Consider the following 17,991-nt stretch of genomic DNA (forward strand, 5'->3'; position numbering starts at 1 on the left):
ATAGAGTCAGTCTTATCAATAAGCAATACATTACAAAGAGCCTCATACATTTCTTCCATTCTATCACCGATCTTCTTCATTTCAATATGAGATTCGAAATGCTTTCTATCTTAGGCGGCACATAATCTTCCATGCCATAGTTCTTATGTCACATTTGAATAGTTTGGATAACTCATTCACTCAATCTAGTCTTCTCTAGCTATACTACTAACACTTGAAATTCTTAAGAGCTTTGACGTTGTGCACAATGGAATGGAATTCATCATGGTGCATGTACGGTATAGCGTTTTGTACTTTTTATCTTTGTATATATATTTGATCATTATGTTAACACTCACTCGTTTATCGGAATAAGTTTCACAAAGTCTAGCAATTCTTCCTCCACGTTCCTAATAAACAGAAATGCTGTTTGGTATATTGATGTCTAGAACATGATATTCGTTACGATTAGCATATTTACTTCACTATGAGTCCATTTTTGAGTCCATTCACGATGATCAGTAAAGATTTACTTTGGAAGGCTTTGTTTACGGCTTGTTAGAAGTTATCAGATTTGAGTTGGTTGATAAGATCGACGAAATCTAAGGAGGTTCTCATCTTTAGCACGTAGTTGCGAATGAACTTGTCGAAAGGGATTACTTTCGTGATGTCTTGGTAAAGTCCTGTAAGCTCACCGATTTTCTGCATACGAATGAGAAAAAGGTGCGAGTTCAATATCGAGAGCTTTATTAACGTTATTTACTATAAAATAAATATCGCTTTCTTTTTTTTGCACTTAATTATTCATTATTAAGAATATTACAATAATAACACAAAAATATATTACTATAATTATTAATTGTAATTGATTCATTTATGATTAAATTGCAAAGTAAATAATGAAAAAAATTATTATTTAGTTCTGATATGTTGTTATTTATTTTTACTTTATTTAAGATTTTTATTTACTTACTATGACAGCTGTGGATGAGCACACACAGTGACATTTTTATAAATAGTTACTGCAGAATTATATATCTTAAAGCAGTTATTTTGTTCTCTGTCTAGACAAACCAGTCTTATTATAGGATTAGATAAGATAACTTTGATGTTGGAAAAATATAGATTACTTGATAAATCACACAATGAACATAACAGTTGTAATTAAATACTATATTGTTTACTTTGATACATATCATTTTTTACTTAAAAGAGCAGAACGTTTTATAAGATTAATATAATATAAAGTATAAAGAAGTATGAGAGTTATTATTTCTCGGTGAAAACTTGTATGATTTTAAAATGTAGATTAATAAATAAAAATGTCTTACAGTTATTAAATTTAATCATAATCTTAACGAATTACTCATATACCAGTTGTATATCACTTTCACAAATAGTAAATTACGAGTAAATTACGAAATAAAAATAATAATTCATGAACACGTAACAAAAACAATGTTTACAAATAATAGAATTCTAAATGAAGCAAGTATCTAGAAACTTTCCGCTGGTAAGAGTATGTATGTATAAACGGATGCATTATGCACAAAATGTACGACAGAGAAGAGTTAAGAGCGGCTACACAAGAACTTCTTGAGTGCAACGCGATACTTATCGATCGGCCACGATATTTGTGAAATAATTGAAATAACGCCGGAATAACATATGCACTTTTATCCAGCCTCCGTTTACGTTGTCGATACTTATAAAATATGTCGTCGACTTAGCTTGGAATTTTTATAGTTTTGTAAGATGCAAGAAAAGCGCAGACCTTGGGATGTATATAAATTCATGGAGCTCGTAACATGGAGCTCGCCAGATAAGCACGGATACGTAGATTTATTTATCGATCATTTCATTAAGAAAAAATGCCAATCGTTAGTGCCCCGTATTTCTTTAGAATAGTCGAGTAAAAAGTTAGCGGTCATGAATATCAGATGAGAAGTTTTTAAGAGGTGCGCATAGGTATGCCTCATTGCCGCGCGGCAATAATTTTACCGTGAAGATGTAATTTGAGACGTTGTAGTATCCAGTTAAATCCAAGTTCCTTCTGAATCGCGAAGAATAGAAAAAGAAGAGAAGAAATATATGATAGGAAAGAAAGAGAGAGAGAGAGAGAGAGAGATGTGTAAATTCGTTCTCGCGTATACGCTCACGGCTTTTGGCCATATTTCAAAACATGAGCCATCTCATTGAAAGCCACGTAGGATTTCATGAATATCGTATTAGGCGTGCTATCCTATACGTCGTTTTAAAGGCCGACACTTGATTCGAACGCACGATATAGCGAGGCATTACGTCAACTTGGCTTATTTCGGGAACCAAAAGTTACATTTCCACGGAGAATACGGCGTTGAAAGTGGGATAGATCCGGTGAATGTATTCGCAGTTTTGTGTCGGGAAAATCATGCTGTATCCGCTTTATCTTGCCGCGACTTTCAGTCGATTTTCTTTACGTAGAAACGGCGGGGCTGGTAAAGACCGCTACTATCGAACAGCGCGTCGCACCGTCGCGTCGCGCCTAAAACCCGTTATAAAAGCCATGGACCGATTTCATTTTATCGCAACGTTGTCATCGGCGAATTACCGCGTAAACCGCCTGGACAGTGTTCGAGTGGATATTACGTTGGATCTGCAATAACTGTAAGCGTTTCAGGATTTATATTCGGTCTCGAACCACCATATTGGACACAATGTGTGTGCGCGCACGATTTGCTAAACCCCTTAACGCGCCGAGCATTGCGCCGACCAACTCGTTTTTGAAAGTGTTGAGTCGTTGCTTTTTCTGCTTTTATTATAATTTAATTGAAAGTTATTAATTTAGTTTGTACACAAACAATATTCTTGTTTTGAGAATCTATTTGAAGAAAGATGTATTACGTAATAAATCTAGAAAAATTGTATATCGTACAGGAAAAATTTTGTAGTTTTATCAAGAAAAATATATTCTCATTATTTAATATTTTATATCAGTTGAGAGAAAAAATATCGGAAATAGAAAATAACAATATTTTTTATGTTTTATATTTATAAAATAAAGTCGTAAAATAATAACGCTATACAATCTCTTATTAAGTTGTTTCAACTTATTTTGAGATATTTATATTTTAAGCAGTCATTGCGAAATGTCTGAGCTATTCGAACGGAATCGATGCGCTGAATAGTCTCTAATCACTGCATGTTACGTGCGTTTGTATCGGAAACTGTTTGATGATTGCTAGCTGGAGTCGAAAGCACCTATAGTTACGATCGCGCCCAGAAACGAGCATCGCGGACTGTGAAATTGGTAACCGGGCTCATATTCCGGAGATCAGTCGTTGAATCGCGGCCAGAAATCGGAGGGAGAAACTAGATTCGAGAGACGCCTGGTTTTGAATCGCACCAGAGCATTTCGCTCTCCTCTATATTTCTGCTCTTTCTCTCTATCTTTCCTCTATTCCTCCACGTTCACTTCCGCCTCCTCTCACCGACACACACCTCCCCCCTCTTCTCCGTATCATCCCTTTCGTCGCTTCTGTCCGCCTCCTCGCGGAACGATAAATTTTCTAGACTTAAATCCCGGTTTGCGCGCGACCACAACCACGACCCACGACCATCGACCGCTTCCGCTTCTATGGTGCGTATATGTACGTATCGCACGCCAAGCGTGGAAATGCGGCTTGTACCGGCTTCATGCGCCCTTGTTTACCGGTCCGACGACATATTTACGAGGTCTCGGGGCCCCTCGATCCAATCTCGATATTCGGCTCAATTCTCTTCGTCACTCTCGATGTATTCCTCACACGTCTATCTCGCGTCTTGCGTCGTTTCCGTGGGGCGAAACTTATCAGACACTTTCACCATTCCTTCCTTTTCTCTTCTTATTTCCTTATCTCTCGCGTCGCGCGTAGTTTCGTCCGCGTTTCGTACGCTGACGTCGCCGCGTCGCGTCGCGTCGGAGTAAGCGAATTATTAAGAGCGCACGACACTCCGTGAAGCCATTCATTGTTTTCCACGTAGCTGGATTTATCGTCCTGGCGGGCGTCTCGTTTAAACCCCTTCCGTGCCGGCGGCAGACCAGTTTAGGGCGGATCTCTTGGCGTACGCGTTCGTGTACCCGTATTCTGAACGTAAGCACGATACACGTTCCCGAATTAACTCGGTTTAAGCGATAATCGATCGGCTGTGCTCTACAGCTTGGCGTTCAAGGTAAGAAGGTTGAAGTAACGAAGACGCAAAGCTACACGTCGATTCTCCCGTTCTCGCCATCATTATTCGCGTTCCACTAACTCTTGATGCTCTTATGAAAAAACGAATATATCTTTACAAAGAATGGTTCAATTTTAATTCTCGTAAAGTACTTTTCGATTGTGTCGGGATATAAATTACTCTGTTATCTAATAATCAGAATTTTAAGCTCTTTCTCCTAATTAATATTTTAATGAAAACATAATTCTTCAAAGTTAAAAAGTTATGATTTCATTAAGATTATAAAAAGAATTCTATCGCGAATTTCACAAGAGTGATCTGTTTAATAGATTTCGCAGAAGACTGTTTGAATATCGTATATTTATGAAAGAAATTAATATATGCCAATTTCTCGGCATTTTTGTATTCAACTTCGTGTTTCGCGTTTGAACCAAAAAAAGTCACAGCGATCAATAACGAAGAGAGGAAGAGAAAGAAGTAGATGATAAAAAGAAAGAGACCATAATATCTCGCCATCACCGAGAGTGAAAGAAAAAGTTGTGCCATATCGGAACTTTATTATGACGTCATAAAAGGGGTAGGCTGCAAGATCGTCGCCCTTCGTTCGTCATTCGGTTCACGACGCAACGCTGGTCACGAACGTATTCGACCCTCTTCAGATTATACGATAGCGAGGGAGTCAACGTGTCACGTGTCGAATTTACGTATGATTCACATCAAATCTTCTGGCCGCTTTCAAAATTGTCATGCGGGACAGGATTTTAAGATGTGCAGATTGCGCAAAATTACATTTATCTTGTGCACGTGCTTTCCTATCGCGCCTCACTTTCTGCCACAAAGCACCATGTAATTGGTCCTCGGCATTGCAATCAACATTTTAATCAACCCTCTGTGTCTGTCGTATTAATTGTTAATCGAATATATAATTAAAATATTGTTAGCAATCAACGTGTTGTGTGGATCGCAATAACGCGAGCAGATCGGCAAGACTGATACATTGTAATGATATTGAACGTTTGATAGAAAATGCCAAACCGGATAATGATTAGAAGATACGCATTTCTTTCCATAAATAACAAATAAGAGTTTTTAGAGTTTTTATTCATCATGTAGATAGAAAATTTATCAAACTGATAAGTGTTAATGCTGGGGTAAGGACGCAATCGGCCCTCAATTTCTACATAATTCATCGCTGTAATTATGATGGTCGGAACGGCGAAGGTCCGAAATTGACAGGACAATAGACAACGCCGGGGACGTTTCGAAACAACGGAACCGCGATTCAATGATCAAGTCCACATCGCTGCTTCCCAAAATTTCAGGTACGCAATGACAGCACCGACCGCTGGCATTGATCCGGGTACGATCTATTCCTACGTCGGAATATTTCATTATCATACAAAGTGGAGATTATCGGTCACTGATCAAGGAACTCGCATTATGTCTCGCATTACGCTATCGTGTTCACAGAGATTAAACGGTTAATCGACGGCGCAGCAAAGAATTTAATCATGAATCTCACCAACACGAGATTTTTTATTAACTTTCTTAGCACAGATCTGTGCCAGATAGATTTGTCCCCGATTTATGTCTTTTGCGCGAGAGCCGCACAAGCATACTATTTCGATAGAATTCGCGCGATTAGTCACGTCGCAACAACCGTGGATAAAATTTTAACAGTAACGCCGAGATCAAGCGATTTGGCAAGGTTGCTAGCGAGCGCGTAGTTTACCCAATGTATCCGTTGTTTTTGCTCCTGTTTCTGCTCGCAGCTGCGGTATTTCACCATTGTTAGAACAAGGGAAGAAGGATATCGCCGGAACTACCGCCGAAGTCGGTAATGCGCTCGTTTCGGCGCCGCCAAATCGACTCGCTGCTTCGAAATCTACTATCGCTCGTATACGGTCTTGGGATACGGCTAGTCCGCCGTAACAGACCGTGTTTATGATGCTGATAATAGCTGCAACCGCTTCCTTTCAGAGTGGTTGTCTTAGCTGGACTCACGTCCGCCTCCAATTAGGGCTACATCTCGACACAATTTAGTCGACCAACGGTGCGATAAAACCGTATATTTAATCCTGAAATAGAGCATAGCAAAGAAAGAGAGAAAAAGACGAGATTTTATCTTTAGTCTTGGTCTACAATTTAATGTTTTAATTTCTATTTTATAAATATCGAATAAATTATATAATTAAATTTAATAAAATAGTCCTAAAAACAGTTTTTTATTGTAATTCTATATACATATAGAAATTTCTTTGCATCGTTGTGCATATATAATTTCACTTGTTATTAGGATTAAACGAATTGAATACAAATGCAAGAAGAACCTAAACCAACTAAATCATTTCTCAGACACTAAAAGTTTATACGATTCGAGGACTTATCGATGCAATTTGATATGAAGAATTAGTCTCTTACAGTTATCAACAAAAATGATTAAAAATTCGTCTGCAATATAAAGTGAGCTTATTAATTACGTATATAAATGGCGGGAAAAGACCCTTCTGATGTAGGCGTTTAATAAAAGAGGAAAAAATACCTGTGCCGCGTGAAGAATCAGGTCGATCGTACTGACTAAGCACGTTCTTCCTTCATAAGTTTCATCCTGGTGAATGTTTTTCATCCTCGTGCCGTGCTCCATTAATTACACGTTGCGTATTATTACAAGGGCGAAGGGAAATCTTTTTTCCCCAAAGAGATCTTCTTGATGGTTTTCATCAAGATGAAGGAAATTGCGGAAGTTTACTTGGGCACAACCATCACGAACGCTGTGATCACGATGCCCGATGCGCTTAGACGACTCTCAACGTCAAGCTACGAAGGACGCGGGCACTATCATTCTGAACGTTCTGAGGATCATTAATGAGCCGACCGCTGTCGTCATTGCTCGACAAAAAGTCGTGGTGAAAGGAATGTTCTGATCTTCGAACTCAGCGGTGGTATTTTCGACGTATTGATAGTGACTATTGATGGTATATTTGAAGTAAGCTCATGTTTCTAACTCGGGCACATCGAGAAGAAAATAATTCACACTGTAATTCATGTGTATAAGCATATATTTAAAGATGACAATTAAATTATTGTAGCAATCAAAATGGAAAATTTAATTCATGTTATTATTAAATTACATTCAATAATGACACAAACATTGATATTATTTATTTTAAGATTATTAATTTTTGTAAAATAATGTCATTTCTATTGAAAATAATGTAAAAAAGTTTTTAAATATAACGTTTTTAAATAAAAATATTCTAATGAGATGTAATAAAGCTTATTACATTTCATATTTGCCAAGGGTTAAAGCAACATTTGGTGATACTCTTTAGGGTGGAGATTTTGATAACTGTATGGTCACACGTTTCGTGCAAGAATTTGTGAGAAAATACAAGAAGAATCTGATAAAGAGTAAGCGAATTGTTCCTTGGTTGAAAATTGCCTATAAGTACATTGAAAGGACTCTGTCTTCTTCTACGCAAATCAGCCTTGAAATCGATGCTTCGCTAGATGGTATCGATTTTTATACTTTGAACTTACACGCCTATTAAGGAATTAAATCTCTAGGATCTCGTTAAAAGCATTTTCTGAAAGTTGTAGAAGAGACGCTATATGATGCTAAAATGGATAAGGTAAAGATCCAAGATATAGTTTTCGTTGATGGATCAACGAGGATACGGTCCAAAGTTTCTACAAGTTTATATTTAATCTTATGTCATCGCTTTGCTAACTGAGGCGTGTATTTCAAAGACGTGCGGCTGTTAAAACAGCTCGCCCGTTTAATCAAGCAAATTAACATTTGTTGACTTAATTTTCTGTGATAAAAGCCAAGATAATGCTGAGTGTTTACGTTCGGTGACAAAACACATTAAAATGCGATTCAATTTCTACGCACCGCCATTTGCCCCGACGAGAAGGAAAGGTAGGGGTGGTACACGTAAAGAAAACACAAGGGTCGTTCCCAAGTATTTGTTACGGTATTAATGAACTAAATGACAAAATCAACAGACACTCCTGCTACTCCCGTCGTAACTGTAGAAACAGGATATGGATTCCGTGAGAATTTGACAGAACCAATCTTTGGCAATTTTCTTAGGATTACTTCAAAGATGAGGAATTAAATAAGTCTATAAACTTGAATGAGACTATTGCCTCTGGCGCGGCGGTTCCAAGTACCATTTTACACGGCGATAAATCCGTGGCCGTGGAGAATCTGTGCTGTTGCTCTTCTTTCGCTTGAGACGATCGACAAAATGTGATGACTGCTCTCATCAAACGCTCCCAATACGACGAAATCTCGACAAAACAAACGCAAACGTTCACCACATATCACCAACAATCAATCGAACGTGCTGATACAAGTTTACGAAGGGAAAAGGGTGATGGCCACACAAAGACTATAACATTTAGGAAAGTTCAAAATTTTTACTATCCCGTTGATACTACAGATCGAAGAAGAATTTACAAAATATGATAAAATGGAATAAATTAGATAAAATAAAATTTTAAAGAAGCGATCGAGAATCTATTAGATAGAAAAACAGTTCTGTATTAACTTGAGTATTTTTAGGAAAAGCTATTTTTTTATTTAATTTCAAATTTATTGAATTTTTGTGATAAATATTAGTTTTAACGAATCAGAAAAAATAAAGAGATTATTAAATATGTAGATAAATATCTTTAGTTACACACAAACTAGATTAATTTTATATAGAGACACTATTATAAAGTAAGTAAAACTATAAAAATCATATTATATAAAAAAAGTAAACTTCTTTCAATATTTATTTTTGTAAATGGATATTGAATCTTATTGTAATTAATTTATGTTTTATACTATTAATGGTTAATATATAAGTATTGAGAAGTAAAGTTTTAAAGAAAATAAAACAAAGAATGGCTATATACAATATTTAATTAAATGACACTTTAGATGCCATAATTAGTGTTCTCCATTGGCGTCATTTTTTTCCCAAACTTGTTTCACTTTCTTCTCAAGACTCATTACAGCATCTCCTTTACCGCGCTTTAATGATCATCGATCAGTAATTAAATAAAAAGCCTTCAGGGCTTAAATGGTTAATAAATGTTTCCAACAATTGATATAGGAGATAAGAAAACAATCTTACAAGGCAATAGGCCCGAGATTGTACCGAGACGCGAATATTGCAATAAAAAAAAAAGGAAGAATTCTTGAGAGAGAATGGTTAGGTCGGCTCAAAGGATAAGAGCGGAAGCAGAGGGCGATTCTCGCGTCCCGAGATTCTTTTTCTGCTCGTTGCCATCGACGCACGAATCGGAAGGGACTCTATTGGAATTGTCAGACCGTTCGGATAAGCATCCGGATGCTAGTCGGCGCACGGAACAAAATCGCAAAAGAGAATAAAAGAAATTGAAAGCAGACGGTCGGCCCAGTTAAAAGGGGGGGGGGGGAAGCCAAGCGAAAAAGGGCTTGTCGTGTTTTTTTCTTCTATGAAATTTATTTTCGCCTTCAGGTTATATAAGGTTGCGATGTCGACGCCAACGGCATCCTGAATATCTCGAAGAAAAATCAACGAACAAGAAGAACAAAATAATGATTACCAATGACAAGGGACGCTTCAATAGAGAAGACATCGAGCGAATGGTGAACGAAGCGGAAAGATATCACACCGAGAATGAGAAACAAAGGGAAAGGGTCGTAGCTAAGAACAACCTCGAGTCATATTGCTTTAACAATGCTGCTTATGAAAAGTACAGCGGAGGAGAAAGTCAAAGAGAAAATATCGGAAGCTGATCGAAAGAGTATTATTATCAAAAAGAGAGACTGTAACGAGATTATCAAGTGGGCACCAATATTCTAACGGCAGAAAAGGAATCTCAAACAAATCGAGAAAATACTATTGTATTTTTTATTTAGTTCTTATATTTACAATAATGATATAGCCGAACGAAGAGTAGCTAATGCGATATTATGTGTTCTATTACACTTCTTAGCTTTTATTAGAATAAAATTATTTATATTGTGATACAGAACTATTAAAGGCAGTTGAAAGATATATTATGTATATTTAAAAAAAATTATAACTAAATTATTTTTATGATATTGGTAGTCACTATAATAATTAATTTTGAAAATATCGATTTTATTTAATATTCTGCAAACATATAAGTACCCAGAAAATGAAAAAAAGAAAAAATGCAAATATTATTTATATAATAATTTATTAAATAATTTTATATATTTGACACTATAATAAAAAATAAAAATGATTGAAGACATATACATTTTTTCTCAAAAATTTTAATACTTTTTTGAAAATAATTATTTTATTTATTTTTTCTTAATTGTACGATATTTTGGAATAAATTGAGAGACCTCACTTAAATACATCTTGAAATTCTATGTGAATTTTCGTGTGATAATATTTGTCTTGTGTTACCTACCATCACCAAAGAATATTCCGGAGTTTCTACATTCGCCACTATAGATAAGGAAAATAAATCATCAAAATGTTTTAAAGCGTTATTATAAATTTAATGATCCTTAGATATGCAATTCTATGAAAAAAATCTACGAAATGCTTGTACTGCATTAGAATTTCGAAAATACAGCAAGCAAACTGCTGCTGGTAACATTAGCGATCCGACCACCGAAGAAATAGTAGTTTATTACAGAAGCTGGAAGCAGAGTATATCATTGAATGATAACATAATTTAATGATCTCTGTTTAGCAAATATTTTTGGTAATGGTTCTGTTTTGAAATTTATATGTGCAATTTAATATTCACTAAAAATTTTTTTTACTTTATTAATTATAATTGAGTCAAAAATTTGCTCCAATTTTTTCATAAAGAAGCTATAAATTAAATTCATGACAAAAAGAAATAAATGAGCTTTTATAATATTTATTAGATCAATTGTTTTGGCTTATTGCTACTTAGCAAGATCAAACGCATTTTAGCATACAGTAAATTTTTCAAGCAGTAGTTCAAACCTGGAATTAAAATCTTAACTACATAAAAAGCTCGAGATCGGAATATGGTGGATTATTATAAAGAAGTAATCATTTCGTTTGAATTTCAACATGTTATTTATTGCAAGCGAGCTTGAGAAATGTAATAATCGTATTGATTTCGTAGTACATTTATATGGGATAATATTATCAGATTAACAACGACCTAGCGTTGTCGCTTACAAGTGACACGCGAATGTGTATGTATAATTATTATGTTGCCTTCGCATCACATACAATTATATGTGGTAATATGTACACAGCGAGAACGTTAAATATTAATGTCTTTAGCTATAGTGATAGCTTACGAATTAATGGAACGTTTCTTCTCGTAAAAAATAGATATCCAGAGCACCATGATTTCATTAATTTGTTATGTACAACAGCTGCGCCTTATTCATGGCGGAAGGGGAGTACAGATGACAATCGCATTCGATGACATTTCGCCGCCGCGTGATGTCTTGCTGCGCGCAAACACATTATAACGGTGGCTGCTATTTTCGAGATTAAAGGCAAGATTGCAGTACCCATCGCCGCAGCCAATTCGCGAACGTCAAGAAAATAAACGAGGAACAGAAACTGACTATTACGCCGCAAAATTTTATGCCCTGTACTCAGTCTTTCTCACAATCATTATTATCGCGGCCGTCCGGGTCCCGGCTTGTGAGACACGCTTATCTCTGGCGCCGTGCTGTCTGTGATCCGAGTTATACGTCGTCTGAGATCAAACGCGTTTGCTTTGCGAATGGGTGTCGCAAAGAAGATTTGCGTTTAATAACATAATGTACAAAGTTGAACAAGGTCTGACATTTTTTTTGTTTTTTTAGATACGATCTTTCTTTATAAAAATGGATTCCGTCTCGAGATCCATGGGTCCTCAGTAAGTGTTCCATTACCGAGCCCAAAGATTCTCGGAGGTCCCATTTTTCAGTGTAATTTCGCTTGTAGTCTCTTCTCCGCCCTCGGTAGAGTAGCGATGAGCGGGGAGGGAGTATTAATCGGTATAAAAAGAAACGCGTGATTTACAAACGGGGACGTAAAACGGGACAGAGAAAAAAGAACGAAATGAGAATTTGTCGAAATGACCGTGGCATAAAATTTCTCGCTGGACCACCACGGAGGCTCGAATACGACGTGCGCGGTTTTGCGGTACTTTCGAGAGTCCTTGGTGGGATCGTATAGAGTAAATAAGATCACAAGCATCAGAGGCCCACGAGGACCTCCGGGGGTTAGAATAATACGTAAAAATAGTATTCGTTGTTTATGTGTACGTGTATGTATGTACGTGTATACATGAAATATGTATGTCAGAGTGTAAATTATATGCACTTACAATATTATTTATTATTATATACACATGTAAAATGTCGCTTCGGTTGTCTGCGTCGCTTAGTTGTTTGGACGCCGCGCAATTGTTTAGACACAGAACGTGAACTCTTCTTACTCTCATATCACACGTATCGTATATAGGAAGGCACCAATGAATCTTGGATCGAGAATCTATCTGGATTCGCGCGTTCTCGAATCTTCATCGGCATTGCTCGACAATGGATTTTTTCTTTTTTTTTAACGAAGAGTTTTATTAACGTGAAAAATTGTTGGCATCTTCGAGCATCCATTAGTTGCATACGTAGAGGCGAGTACCGTTTCGGATTTATACTGCACGGCGTTACCGACGCATTTCTAAATACAACTCGCGTATGAAAATACACACACACATACATATATCTATGGAATATAGATATATTTAGGAAATATATTAAAATTTTGATTTTTCAATAATTTTCAAATACGTTCCACGCAAAATAATTATTAACGTCGATCGACACGTACACAAAAATAATACATACATATATATATATGATTTACATATATATATATCACTAGCCGTATTACTTCTTACGCAATGTTATCATTTTCAATCGACCATTCTCATTTTTTGCCTATGCACATTCTGGACAAGGTTTTCTTTATTTAAGACTGCGCATTGCTTCTGCTATTTATATGTACAAATGCATTTCTGTAATTGATGATATTGTCCTAGCGCGTATTTTTAATTTTCTTCAAAAAGAAATTTGGGAAATAATATTTATTCTTTTATATCGTCTTGTAACTTTTTTTTAGCATGTCACATGATGTATAAGCGATATATTGTTTTTTCCTCTGTAGATTACCGGCAGAAACATGACAAAATTGATGCAAGCTTAACAAAGACTAGGCACTTAAGGTTTCGGGATCACACCTTGATTGTAAAAACATTAATATCAACTTGTTTTTTTATAAGCCAAGAAAATTTCACGCATTCAATTTTCATAATTATTTCGATCACGTTTTAAATTACTCAAATTGTATTGTTATCTCAAAAATATTTATTTAGATGGAATATGATTTTGTATCCGATTTTGATGCTTTTTAATTAAATTTTAAAAAATGTATGATTAATCCTAAATTATTTTGAAATAATTCAAGAAAAATTAATAAAAAATGTAATTTTTGTATAGTTTTAAACAATATATACAATAATTAAAAATTTATTCATTAAGATATAAAATGTACATATTTCTTTCTATATGCATTTTACTTTTGTGTGTTCCCGTAACTTTTCACCCCTATTAACTTATACTTTCGAGTTAACTTGACTCATTATGCGGAACATACAATTGTTCACGCCTTGAAATGCAGCCATTATTTACGAATCGATTTCATAATAACTTAGCATGTAAGTCCCTCGTTACGACTAGTCAATTGCCTCTTTCAACGCAGTTAATTGCTCCTCGCCAAGCTTCACCTTGTCCTGTATCTCGCGACCGTCCACTATCAGCTTCGCCTTCATGTTGATGAAATGCTGGTAATCAGCAAATTCTTCTTCATTCAGGTACTTTGCTAGGATCGCCGACATATTCACGCTACGTTTATCGATATTACTCTTCAAAATCTTCGCTTCTTCTAATTGATCCATTAGCTTGTCCCGTTTGCTCTCTAAAATTTTCTGCACAGAGAATAACAAAATTAATATAAATGAAAGTTTGCAATAATTACATCGAATGTAAATAACACAAAAAATAAGAATGCGATATACTGTATCTTACATATGATTACTTTTAATTGGCAACGGAAGAGCGTTTATGCCGAGCATGCTCAGAAAACAACGAGTTTCATACTTACTCTCTCCGCATGGTCGGCCGGCATTCCATAAAGGGCATTCTCGGCGCGAGCCAACCTGCCACTAAGGCCGAGAAGAAGGCTCGTAATCTTGCCGACTTCCTCTACGTGATTCCGATACTTGGACGCTTCCGGCGGGCGAGCCACAGCGGAAATGCGAGCGGCGACTCGCGCACCCAGAGTCTCGTTCACCTCACCTTCCTCTTTTACGGCCTCCTGCTCGGCTCTAAGAACCTCCAACTTCCTGTCGAGGCGCATCATTAGTTCCTCCTGAAAAATTATTCATAGTTTTAGAATACGTGGTGTAGTCGGTACGATACTGGAAGCGCCTGTAGTTTTTGCCGCGAGATTCGACAGACCAAGAAAACACGGGGATGTCTAATGATTTGCTATGCGAACAACTAGTTAGGTAACAGTCCAGCCTTAAAGATATATGATAAGTAGAAATTCCAAAGCGCGGTAATTACATTTTACGTAAGACCAGATTTTACTCGAAGGCCAGATGAAACGATACTTATTATCATCTTATCTCCGCGGAATCATTATTATCCCGCCATCTAGCATACCGATCAAATTTTAGTCGCAAGCAACCGTAGAGTTAATTATAGCACATCCAACAAATACGTTTAATTATGCTCCCGATTTGTAGAATAGTACCTTTTTCTGCCTAAGGTCAAGGCTGTTCGTTGGTACAACTGCCGGCGCATCCTCTTGATGTGTTAATCCCTCCGCCGTGACGTCCCGCGAGTATCTCGTCAGGAACCTCGCCTTTCCCTCGGATGTCGTGAAATAAGCCGAAGTGAGGGATAGGGGGCTGGTAGAATCGGCCGACAGTGGTGTGACGGGAGCTGAGGGTATCGTTTCGTGTCTGAAAAGAATTTATTACGATGATTACACCTCCGGTTAGTTAATGCGGACTAAACCGGACCGTCTTTCTCTCTCTATCTCTCTCTCTTGCGGCATTTATGCAGAGATATTCCTATAATTGTCATCGTTGCGAGAGGGCGAGGAATTGCGTCAATGAACGTGAGTCACGATTGAATTAATCTCCACGTTTCCGAGCTGAGGCAAGGGAAACAGAATGATTTGTAAGTGGAGATGCAGAGGAATGTTTTGCGGCGTAGAATTCGCAGTTTATTTTCGTAATCAACGTCCGTGATGAGTAATAAAGTCATGCACGTGATATTGGATAGATTCTCAAGTTATAAATATAGGAAACGCTCAATGGCGGTCCAACGCAATACATAATCCGTTTATGATTGTTATCAATTAAACGAGCATACGCGATCTTATACGACTAGACGTCTACAAAAAGAGGAGAAAGTGATAAAGAAAGGAAAGCGACTTTGTATCAAATCGCGTATTATAAAAAAAAAGAATTGTTCAATTGTGTGCGATTTGCCGAGTGCTTACATTCGAGATAAGTTAAAAACGAAATACCGCGGCTAAGAAGCGGAAGTATAATCCAATATAATTGTCTCTTCAATCATTATTTGCATATATATACCGGCTACGTCCATACGAAATTATCACGACTTTATTATCTAAAATTGCTTTCGAAAGTACAGATTTTTATTTCTTTCCGCCGTAAAATATGGTAGAAAGTTTGCGCGTACGGTTAAAAACTAATTTAACGTAATACGTCGATCTTTCTCTCTTTCTTGTGTGTAATTTTCGACCGATTCTTAAATCATCGGTAGAGATTTTAACACGTCCTTGAATACACTTTATTCACACGTGAAATTTTAATTTACAAGTTGTTGCATAGCCCACGGATTTTCGATGTCACTTAACGCCGACCGCTTTAACGTCTGAACGAAAAGAAAAACGAAAGGCTGCATCTACTTTTCCGGAGGACTCGCTTCCATTTCCCGTTCGAGACTTGTCGCAAGCACACCGAGCACTTTGCTAGTACGATGCGTCACTTTCAGCCATATGTTGGAGACTGGCAAATAATATGATGCGTAGAGAACAAGCAGTGAGTAGTGCTTGACAATATCATTTATGGCGGATTACGCAAGAGCTACGGTGCTTCGGCACTTTCTCTTTGAGGACGGAGGAAGTATTGTCCGTGAATGCGCAAGACAGACCGGATCGACGGAAAAGGGAAGAGCCGCAACGCCATAAAAAATAAATAACAATAGACAGTAACCCCCGTGAGATGCATTGGATACGAATGTATTAAAAAGAACTCGACTGTGTCTATAAATACCGAGTGCGCGAGATACGAGGAGACGTTTTAATTATTTGCGATACGACACTCGTGCGTGAGACATTTGAGTCGACAAAGGAGAAAACGGAAGCAAAAATAAAAGCGGCAACGTTATAAAGTAAAGAAAAAACCATCTGCACTTGTTTGTACAAGACATTCCCGACTGCTGCTGCTATCGATTTGTTAAATTCCGAACGTTTATATCATTAAAAAAGAAAAAACAATTAGATCCAGACGGCAATGGAGGTTCATTAATGACGTCTGTCGGGAATACGCCCACATAAACACCGATCGTCAGATAATAAAGAATCCTTCTACGCGCGTCTGGCTAAACAAGATATTTTTGGACGCGTGCCACCTTTTTTTCGCACGAAATATCGTGTGTACGGCACACACGTACATCTGGCGTCCTTCCAAAAAGATCCGCGCAGGTTTATTTTACCTGCAGTAGCGACCACACAGAGCGCGAATGTGCGATCGAAGAAATTTAAATAACAGTCGGCAAAATTGAGTAAAAGAAGCTTCCACTTGTTTATTAAAATTATACACTGCCTCCTAGACGTACGCGTCGACCAATTAAGTCGAGTAAAGAGAATCGCGAATTTGCACTTGTAATGAACGCCTTCGGATTCCGAGGCATTCGAGTTGATTAATAGCACGTAATCCAATGCTCACGAGTACGTGAAAACTATCAATTATCGCGTTTGGTCTATATTTACGCTGTCTTATCTGCCTCGCTCGTAACAACAATCTTTGCTGACCCTTGCCGATGCAGCCGGATGAAGACAACGCGCGTGATATCGGCGGCGCGGCGTGAGCTGCCTCATAAATACGCCTTAATTAAGTGAACTTCAGCCCCCTCCCAAAAAAAAGAGAAGAAGAAGAAAGAAAAAAAGAAAAGAGAATAAGAAGAGCTCACTTTTTATCGTCCACGTCCGTGTCCTCGTTGCAGGAGGCCGTTGACTCTTCCAGGGAGAGCCGTCGCCTTGTTCGCGGCTGCAAGGTCGCCTCCACCCTGAACAGGCCGGAAACGTAGTCGGTGGGTTTCTTGTGCTCCGGCGCTGGAACTGATAAGAAGCAAAAAAAAGGACATCATCAGGCGTTCTCGGTACGCGCGTTTCCCTCCTCGCACACTTCGTTTCACGCTCCAGGGATCTCCGCGTCTTTATGGAAGCCATAACGCGACAAGGGATTGCATCGAATATCGCGGCGACGGCATATAATTGAATAAGGCAGTGTCGTGTCGTTGATTAAATTAGCGCTTATTAAAACAGAAGGTTATTGCCCTCGAATGCTTGACTCTGCCGTGTCCCAGATGATAATTGCGCGCGCGCGTGCTCACTCGCGACTGTACATATATACATTATTCGTACATTCGAGCGAGGCTAACGTACACACGCGTACGCGAAATGAGCGTGCGACGGCGTAAGCGTAACAGCGACTGGATAGATC

The 17,991-nt window shown here is 37.6% G+C and overlaps 1 protein-coding gene and 1 pseudogene across 2 annotated transcripts in view; one reads left to right on the forward strand and one right to left on the reverse strand.

Moving 5' to 3' along the window:
- Positions 1-6,828: 6,828 nt before the first annotated feature.
- On the forward strand, positions 6,829-10,310 carry LOC113002655 (annotated as a pseudogene).
- A 914-nt stretch (positions 10,311-11,224) lies between these two features.
- The window catches only part of LOC105201908 (protein Shroom2), a 166,249-nt gene continuing 159,482 nt past the window's right edge, over positions 11,225-17,991 (reverse strand). For both annotated transcript variants that reach the window (XM_039453302.1, XM_026133283.2), the window contains 4 exons: positions 17,459-17,606; positions 14,985-15,195; positions 14,331-14,597; positions 11,225-14,154 (listed from right to left, as the gene is read on the reverse strand). In XM_039453302.1, coding sequence (XP_039309236.1) covers positions 13,903-14,154; positions 14,331-14,597; positions 14,985-15,195; positions 17,459-17,606 — 878 coding nt within the window. In that variant the 3' untranslated portion in view covers positions 11,225-13,902. The remainder of the gene's footprint in view (positions 14,155-14,330; positions 14,598-14,984; positions 15,196-17,458; positions 17,607-17,991) is intronic.

This window comes from Solenopsis invicta, chromosome 9 (assembly GCF_016802725.1).
Source record: "Solenopsis invicta isolate M01_SB chromosome 9, UNIL_Sinv_3.0, whole genome shotgun sequence".
NCBI lineage: Eukaryota > Metazoa > Arthropoda > Insecta > Hymenoptera > Formicidae > Solenopsis > Solenopsis invicta.